Source organism: Trematomus bernacchii, unplaced genomic scaffold (assembly GCF_902827165.1).
Source record: "Trematomus bernacchii unplaced genomic scaffold, fTreBer1.1, whole genome shotgun sequence".
NCBI lineage: Eukaryota > Metazoa > Chordata > Actinopteri > Perciformes > Nototheniidae > Trematomus > Trematomus bernacchii.
In genome coordinates this window covers 17,118,250-17,126,988 of record NW_022987593.1, presented here as the reverse complement: position 1 = coordinate 17,126,988, position 8,739 = coordinate 17,118,250, and the positions used below count along the sequence as shown (strand labels likewise).

At 37.6% G+C, this 8,739-nt stretch overlaps 1 protein-coding gene across 1 annotated transcript in view; it reads left to right on the top strand.

The window, feature by feature from the left end:
- The first annotated feature begins 2,765 nt into the window (after positions 1–2,765).
- myom2a (myomesin 2a) overlaps positions 2,766–8,739 on the top strand; it is a 54,205-nt gene continuing 48,231 nt past the window's right edge. The window contains 3 exon segments of the mRNA XM_034129419.1: positions 2,766–2,872; positions 3,920–4,062; positions 7,070–7,150. Of these exon segments, the coding sequence (XP_033985310.1) occupies positions 3,944–4,062; positions 7,070–7,150 (200 nt within the window). The 5' untranslated portion in view covers positions 2,766–2,872; positions 3,920–3,943.

Below are 8,739 nucleotides of genomic sequence, written 5' to 3'. Positions count from 1 at the left end.
TTGAATTTGTAACTTTTTCTTATTTGTAATTTCTTATTATTCTTTTTTGTTGGCGTTTTTATTTGTTTTATTGCAGTTTTTGTAATTGTGTTAATGTAAAGAACATTTTAGCATTGCTTTAAGGGAAACGGTGTAAGGGAACTTTAGCTTTCATTTTATAATCACCAAACTCCAAATAATAATTGAAGTAAGTGAAATGTATGGTTTGTGTCTCTTCCTCATGTTTGCACTGTTTTTAATTACCAACTTGACCATTTTACCACATTTTGAACACGCCTTCTAGTGTCACCTCTTTTCATTTAACAAGTGTTTTGTCAGGATTCGGGATTGTTAGGACTCAAATGCAGTTTGAGGAGAAGCGGGTTTCAAAACAAAAGCGAGCTTTATTAATCAAAGCTGTTGACATGGCAAACAAAACAAAATCATAAGTCAAAACACGTAGCATGAGGACAAAAACTAACCTGGAACGTGACAAACATGGAGGGTGAGAAAAGACAACGAACCAACATGGAGCACAGGGGAAGACAAGACTATTTAGGCCCAATCCCAAACCACGCTGATGGAGTGAACTCCTTGGAGTGACTCTCAGCTCAACGAGGCTCCCTCCTGTCAGATGGAGGGAGTAAATACAGCGGCAAGCTTTGGGACAAACTCCCCTCTCTCCGGCAGAAACAGGAAATGCCAATTTTTTTTAATTAATAACTAAAATAAAACTCCAAACATCTTTAATTGTGTTAAAAAAAAAATGCACACATTTACCTTTTTCTAGACTAAACACAGGTACGATCCTAAGTTAAACAAAGATGAGGTTATCATGAGGTTGTTAACATCGCAGTTTATCAGTGGATGTTTGCTGGAACTGTTTGTTAACAGCGTGTTTCCTGACGGACACACACAGCGTGACTCCGGTCAGGTAGAGACCGGTCTCCAGTCAGCACCGCTGCAGACTCGCTGTTTGAGGGCTTGATAGCCCACTCCCCCTCCACTCCCCCTCCACACTCGTTGGTTTGGAACAGCACTTAATGTGGCGGACCCTCCGCGGGAACGCACAAACGGAGGGGTAGTGTGTAGGGGGCGGTTTGGGATTGGGCCTTAATACACAGAAGGGTAATCACAGGACAAGACACAGCTGGGCAGGGGAGGCAGAAACACAACAGGTGAACACAATCAGACAATCAGACACAGGAAGGAAGACAAGACAGGGAGAACAGAATTTCAAAATAAAACCATGACAAGACAGACAAAACTAAAATCGTGACAATCTCTTTAACCTCCACCTAAACCTTCTCTTCTCTAAATGAGTGAATAAAGTCAAATGTATGGTTTAAATGTAACTTCCTGTGTCTTCATATGCCACTTTACCAGTGCTAACTGTACACATGGTGTCATCAGTGTCACCACAATGTCTTTCTTTCCCATATTTGCATATTTTGAATATCACTCAAAAAATGAAGCGCTAACTTTAATTTATTTGGTCAACAGTTTCCACGTTATTTTATTAGGTCAGTTGAAAGCAATGTAATATGTTTTTATCTCAACTTAATGTTATTGCTTTCAACTAACCTAGTACAATATCTATTTTCTCTTTTGAAAAAGATAAATTAAATTAAAGTCAACTATTCTTATCCAGATTGATTTTGGAGCGTTTTTGGACTTGTTTCAACTTTTATTTAACTTCTCACAACTCCTCCTAAACCCTCTCTTCTCTAATCTGATAAATATAATAAGTAAAATATATATTTACAGAGTTTTAAATGTAACTTCCTGTGTGTTCTTTCGCCACCTATCAGTACATTGGGGCGCACCAGTGTCTTTCTTGATTCCACCACTAGGAGTTGTCACAAAGTGACATTTCTTTATCCCAAATTTGAGGCTAAAAGGGGTAACATTTATAAAATCAAATGCACAATTAGATTTTTTTAATGCATTTATTTGTTTTATTAAAGAATATGCTGCACAATAGCATGGAAAGTTGTCCTTTAGACAGAGGTGACCTTTCAGTGAAGCGACAACGACTACAGGGCCATAAACTCAACGCCTGTTTCCTCTTTTTTAAATCCACTTTAATCATCTGCGTTTGACCAACTCTGCTTCATAAGTCTCTCTGTGTGTCTTCAGCCACTTTTTAAATAGACTTGTCTGAATGGAAATAGCTGCATGGCTCCTGTACAGTAAGACTTGGGGGTGTCAGTGTAGGAGGACTGGCTGGTAAAAATAGCCCGACTGCTGCCCACAAGTGTCGAGCCAAGGAGGGGCCGGCTGTCTCCAGAAACCTAAAAAGGTCTCGCAAGGCTTTCCGCTTCGGGATTTGCCAACAAAATGACATCAAAATGTCTTTCTCGCTTGTTGCTGAATGAATATTTTGTATAAAATCTGAAGGTGAAGTGCCTTTTATGAATCTCGTTAGCAAAGGAAATCAATCCTCATGCCGGTTTTAGGAGGCTTGGCTATGTGCCATTTTTAAATTGATTTAAGGACTCCACCAAAATGAGATATTGTCGTGAGGAAGCAATATTTCATTTTTCAAAATCCAGCCCCCATGAGCATTTTACCTTTTATTCTCTCGTGACCTTTCATTTAAAAAGTCACAAATAAGTCCTTAAATGTAATAATTGCAGTGTATCGATCACACCTCTAAATAATTAAATAAAAGTGCAGGTAACGGATGCACACTCTTCATCTCCAAAGTGCAGAATGAGAAGAACATTTGGGGGTAATTGCTATATATAGTCTTAAGTGCGTCCATACATGGGGTGGAAGGGGAACAGCATTCTTCCAGTGAGAGGGTAATATTTGTGTTGCCATCAGCAAGTGCTTCCCAAGTGGCATCAGGCTGGTCTAACTCCGCTTTGCGCTCTTTTAATCTCTTGGGGTAAGTCTTTTCTTAATGATTGCTGTTGTGTTGGCTAATTGTATTGGAGAAATGTGCAAAGAGTAGCAGGAGAAGTGATCAGCTGTCAAGTGAAATGAGTTGCTGTCATAGATAATCTGTCTCCTGTGTGAGAAACAATCTGCTATAATCTCCCAGAGCAGTACTTCCTAACATACCAGGGCATTAGGAAGTGACTGACCCTCTTTTCCCTTAACGTATCTGCTTAAATAAACACATGAAAAAAATGCTCTACTGTTGAAATATATGATTATTCTCAAGAGAAACATTATTCCTCTGTAGTTTGGATTCGACAGCTTGTTTAGTCGTTGTTCTCTCATCAGTTTCACATCCAATTTCCTCGTTATTAATGACATATTTAAGGTCTTTGCATTGCTGGTAATTGATTTATTCTTTTAATTTATTTCTCCAATCATGGGATAGGCAGGCTGCTCCAAGCTATTCATAGCTGTGTGAGGTTGTAAGGTGAAACATTTGAAGTGCTGAGCTTTGGCTTATGTTGTCCTGATGTCTCCTAAAAGTTGGTCTTCTTCTGCGATAAATTCATGCTTGCAATATGAATGTATTCTTTAAATACCAGTGTTTAAAGAATGGTTATTTATTACTTATGATATAATAAATAATATGTGTATATGACCCAAATATGTATGGTCATTTAATTCCTTTCTTATTTTAAAGTTACTTAACTGTATATAATTGTATCTTTGATTTGATCTTTAATTTGTAAATCTGTGCTGTCCTGTTTTTCAATCTCACCCTGTTGCTGTTAAACTACTGATTAATAAAAGTCCATCTTATCTTATCTTATCTTATCTTATCTTATGCCACGAGAAGCAACACTCTGTGAATATCGAAGTGCTTTCAGTATCTGCAATATCTGCACATGTACTTGTAATAATGTGATTCACAGAGACTTCTTAAAGGGTTGCAGTTTACATAATGTTAAATATACTTGGTACTGTCATGGCTAACACATGTTTAACCCCCAACCCTTCCCTCCTCCCCCCCCTCTCTGGTGCTCATGGCCAGATCTCCTTGAAGTTTTTTCCCGTCATGGCTTCCAAAGTCACGTCTTGGTTTAAGAAGAAGGGGAAGGCTGTGAGCCAAGTGAAAACTGATTATGCTTATCACCACTCTTCATGTGTGTGTGCCAAGCAGCAGACAGCAGTGAGGTACGGAGCGTTCACCTGCTGCGTCTGGACACTGCGCTCGTGCTGCTTCGCTGCGTAGAGACACAGATATAATGGAGCCGCTGCTGACAGCTGGTCTTCATATTCATGCTGTTCATGTGTCCGCTTCATAACTTGGCTTTCCATTTGGCTTCAGACACATTTAAAGCTGTTCATTACAACGTGGTGGCGATAAATAATGACTGCAACAGCGCAAAAACTCCAAAGTATTGTGACTAGGGCTGCAGATTATCGATATTATATTGATACCGTGATATAAGTCTAGATTTGGATATCGTGGGGTTGTCTTTTCCTGGTTGCATTGCAGTAAAGTGAGGTACTTTCTGAGTTACCAGACTCTTCAGGCAGTCGTATTATCTGTCTTTTCCCCGCGTATTTATTAAATACACATTACTAACGATGGTTAACAAAATTCTCGTTGTGTAAATATGTTGTAAAAGCATCAACGGTGAACCCTAACGGCACAATATTGAAATCAAGGTATTTCCTCGTAAAAATCGTTTTAAGGAAGTTGAGACACATTCAAACTATCTCAGTATATAATAAGTAATATCAGCGAGGAAAGCCACCATCAAAAAACAAAAAACATTGGACTCATTTTTAGACTTTTTCTACCTTTTATCTTTTGGTGAGGTCATATCATCAGAGACTTGTTTGCACACATCCTATTTGTAGGCACTAAAACTATTGCAATAAGGTGCTTTTTTTAATTAGTTTTCTTTCTAATGGGATGGCTTAATTGGATTTTGGACACAGACTGGCGGGTTTGAAAAGCAGAAATAGTTACTCGGCTGGAAATGAAACCAGCTACTTTGTAGTTATGTGCCATTAGCTGTGATTATTTGGCTACCAAGATGGAAGCTTTAATTCGTTGCAAATCTTACACACATTTAAAACAGACTTTGTGGTACTACGTATAATGAAAAATAAGCTGTTACCATCACCTCCCACTGCCAACTGGAGTCATCTGTGTCTTAAGTTAGCTAAGATGACAGACCACACCTATTTTATGACTCCAACTCAAGACACTAGTGTTAATAGTTTCTACAGAGAGAGAGACTGCATAGTGTGTTGAACATAGATTGTTTGGATCGATTGACCCAACATCCCAAATTAGATATTTGGTTTTTACAGACTCGAAGTCATGCAACACGTTCTGTGCTTAGACCATTGCATGATGTAAGGAAAATCTCCCCTAAGATTTAGGGTTAGGGTTAGCCAATTCCTGCAAGAAAAATCCACTTTTCATCAACGTTAATACTTCCTTTTGTGGTGTTCAGTTGGAATACACATGCATCCATAATCATATAACCTTGATTAAGTGGAAATCAGAAAGATAACTTAATGTGTGTTCAATGTACTCGATGCACAGCTTAGAGAACAAGTGGTGCTTCCAAAACAAGTGAAAACGCTCTGCAGAATATAATAACATTCGCTGTGTGTTGGCATTCCTGGTCCATGTTTGAAGCGATCCCCAGGGGGTTTTTACCCAGAAGCTGTGAAGGTCTACAGATACTGTTGCTGATGCTCTGCAGCTTCTGTCTGGTGTTGTTAATCATAATGGACGGGTTTATTCTACTTGCTTTTTTGAAAGACTTCATCCTTCATGGCTTTTAATCCAGCTCTGCTATTCGACATGTCACACGCTGATGCTTGAAGGCTGCTTTTTTTTGTCACTAGATAATTGGCTTCATCTGCACCTAAAGCGTAGTTCATCAGATCTTTTAGTACGAAGTTCTCCCCTTTCTTATGTCTGCACGTCACTCCCAATAACCTGACCTACATCTGATGCCAGTGGTCAGATCTCTAGATACTGTGGACATAGTTGGACCGAGTGTCAATGGTTCATTTTTACACACAATGTCAACTTTCTACCAATTTGATCGACTTAATATAAGGTTTTTGTTTGACATCTTTGTCTATGTCCCTGATTATCACCAAATTTCTCTCCCAGACAGTAACCACTATCAAACGTATCTCAATAGATTTAGCTGTGCTCCTTTTAAATTGCAGCGTACAGTATATCAGTATATCAGCTGTGTTAAAGGGGAATTCATTAAGATATGCATAACTTTCAGGTTGCTTTCATGAGCAGATGTTGAGGTTTTGTTTGAGTTTGCCTTTCCTTTAAGTGTTTTGCACTTTAGAAAGATAACAGTCATATAATAATGGATCTTACAGGATACTTAATAGGTAAAACAGATATTTGACAGTGTAAAGGAGAGACAATGATGAGGAAGATTCACAAGTTAGGTGTAGAAATTGAAATGGATTGGCACCATATTCTGTCTATCTTTCATAGAAGCCATTTCAATAATATATAACAGACAAGGAGAACCCTCATGTGCTACTGAACAATTCCCTAAAACTCAAGAACACCTCAGGTAGATCTTCAGAGATTTTAGCGCAGTAACCTGCTTCTGCAAAACTAAAACCTTAAAGTTTTGTATCATAATTACGGTCGAATGTTGTTTAAATGGCTGATATATAACCGTGTGCATATTCTGTCTATCTTTACAAAAGACAATTCAATAATAAATAACAGACAAGGAGGCCCTCATGTGCTAAAATGGTGCTACTGAACAATTCCCTAAAACTCAAGAACACCTCAGGTAATATAATAATAATACATTTCATTTATATAGCACACTTTAAAAAAAACGTCATCTCAAGGTGCTTCACAATGTTATGAGGAGAAAATACAATAAAATAAAAAGCTATCTATGGAGCATATTGAATAAAATATGGTAATATGAAAAAGGTTAAGAGCATAAAAAAGATCTTAACCTGCTTCTGCTAAACTAAAACCTTCAATAATATATAACAGACAAGGAGGCCCTCATGTGCTACTGAACAATTCCCTAAAACTCAAGAACTCCTCAGGTAGATCTTAACCTGCTTCTGCAAAACTAAAACCTGAACGTTTTCAAAATGACGGTTGAATGTTTATTAAATGGCTGAAATATAACCGTGTATTTCCTCCCAACAGGCAATCCAGCTGTATCTCGGAGAGCCAGGCCACAGCGGCTATGGCAGAACCAGGCTATACCATACCTGCGTTTAGGCAGAGGTGAGTTCCTATTGGCCGTCATAATGTCAGCAGAGATGGCAAAAGTTCACACAACCTTTACTCAAGTAGAAGTACAGATACTCGTGTTTAAAAATACTCTGGTGAAAGTAGAAGTACTGACTAAACTTCTTTCCTCAAGTAAAAGTAAAGAGGCTTTGAAATGTACTTCAGTAAAAAGTACCCATAACTACCAGCTGTTTTAAAGAGTACCTGACCTCCCTTTATATTAATAGAACAATAATGTCATTGTTAGCTAATGAATGTTTCCATGCTGAACAACGGCAACATGACAACGTTTTCATTGGTCCCTCTTCTTTAGAGAAGACCAGGAAATGATGGATACACGGATCGTGTTCAAATCAATAGGCACGCAATGACTCTAAATAATAATGATCACGCCACCAAACACACATTCAAACTAAAGGAACCAGCCTGTTTGGAAAATGTGAGAAGTAGAAAGTACAGGTATTTGTGTTCAACATGTAAGAAGTAGAAAGTACAGGTATTTGGGTTCAACATGTAAGAAGTAGAAAGTACAGGTATTTGGGTTCAACATGTAAGAAGTAGAAAGTACAGGTATTTGGGTTCAACATGTAAGAAGTAGAAAGTACAGGTATTTGTGTTCAAAATGTAAGAAGTAGAAAGTTCAGGTATTTGGGTTCAAAATGTAAGAAGTAGAAAGTACAGGTATTTGTGTTCAACATGTAAGAAGTAGAAAGTACAGGTATTTGTGTTCAACATGTAAAAAGTAGAAAGTACAGGTATTTGTGTTCAACATGTAAGAAGTAGAAAAGTACAGGTATTTGTGTTCAACATGTAAGAAGTAGAAAGTACAGGTATTTGTGTTCAACATGTAAGAAGTAGAAAGTACAGGTATTTGTGTTCAACATGTAAGAAGTAGAAAGTACAGGTATTTGTGTTCAACATGTAAGAAGTAGAAAGTACAGGTATTTGTGTTCAACATGTAAGAAGTAGAAAGTACAGGTATTTGTGTTCAACATGTAAGAAGTAGAAAGTACAGGTATTTGTGTTCTAAATGTAAGAAGTAGAAAGTACAGGTATTTGTGTTCTAAATGTAAGAAGTCAAAGTAAAAAGGCTATTTTAGGTGTAAGGTAATACTGAAGCCTCTTCTAGCTGCACCGAGTCAGGACGGCACTTTACTTCTGTGTTACTACTGTATCTGATCATATTTAAATGATGGTAATTATGTGTGTAAGTGGTGATTAGGGGGTTGTAGAGCTTGTTAGTCTATAACATGTGTTAAATTAACTCTGTTGGGTTGATGGAACATCCTTATCTAGGGAAAAATATTGCAAATAAAATGCAAATGTTAAATATTCCAGAACTTATTGAATAAAAAGTCTGTACAGGATGAAACAAACGTCTAAATGTACTTGTGTTTGACACCAAGTGCCACTGAAATTAGTCATGTTTAAATATAATAGATACAAAATGTGTTTGGAGTTGGTTCCCAGATTAATAGTGTATAAAGAAAACCCCTCTGTTTAGAGTTTCAATCAGCAAAAACACATGTACTGTAATGGTTCATTTAACTTACAACAACCAAGTGTAATCAAAACAGTAGTTT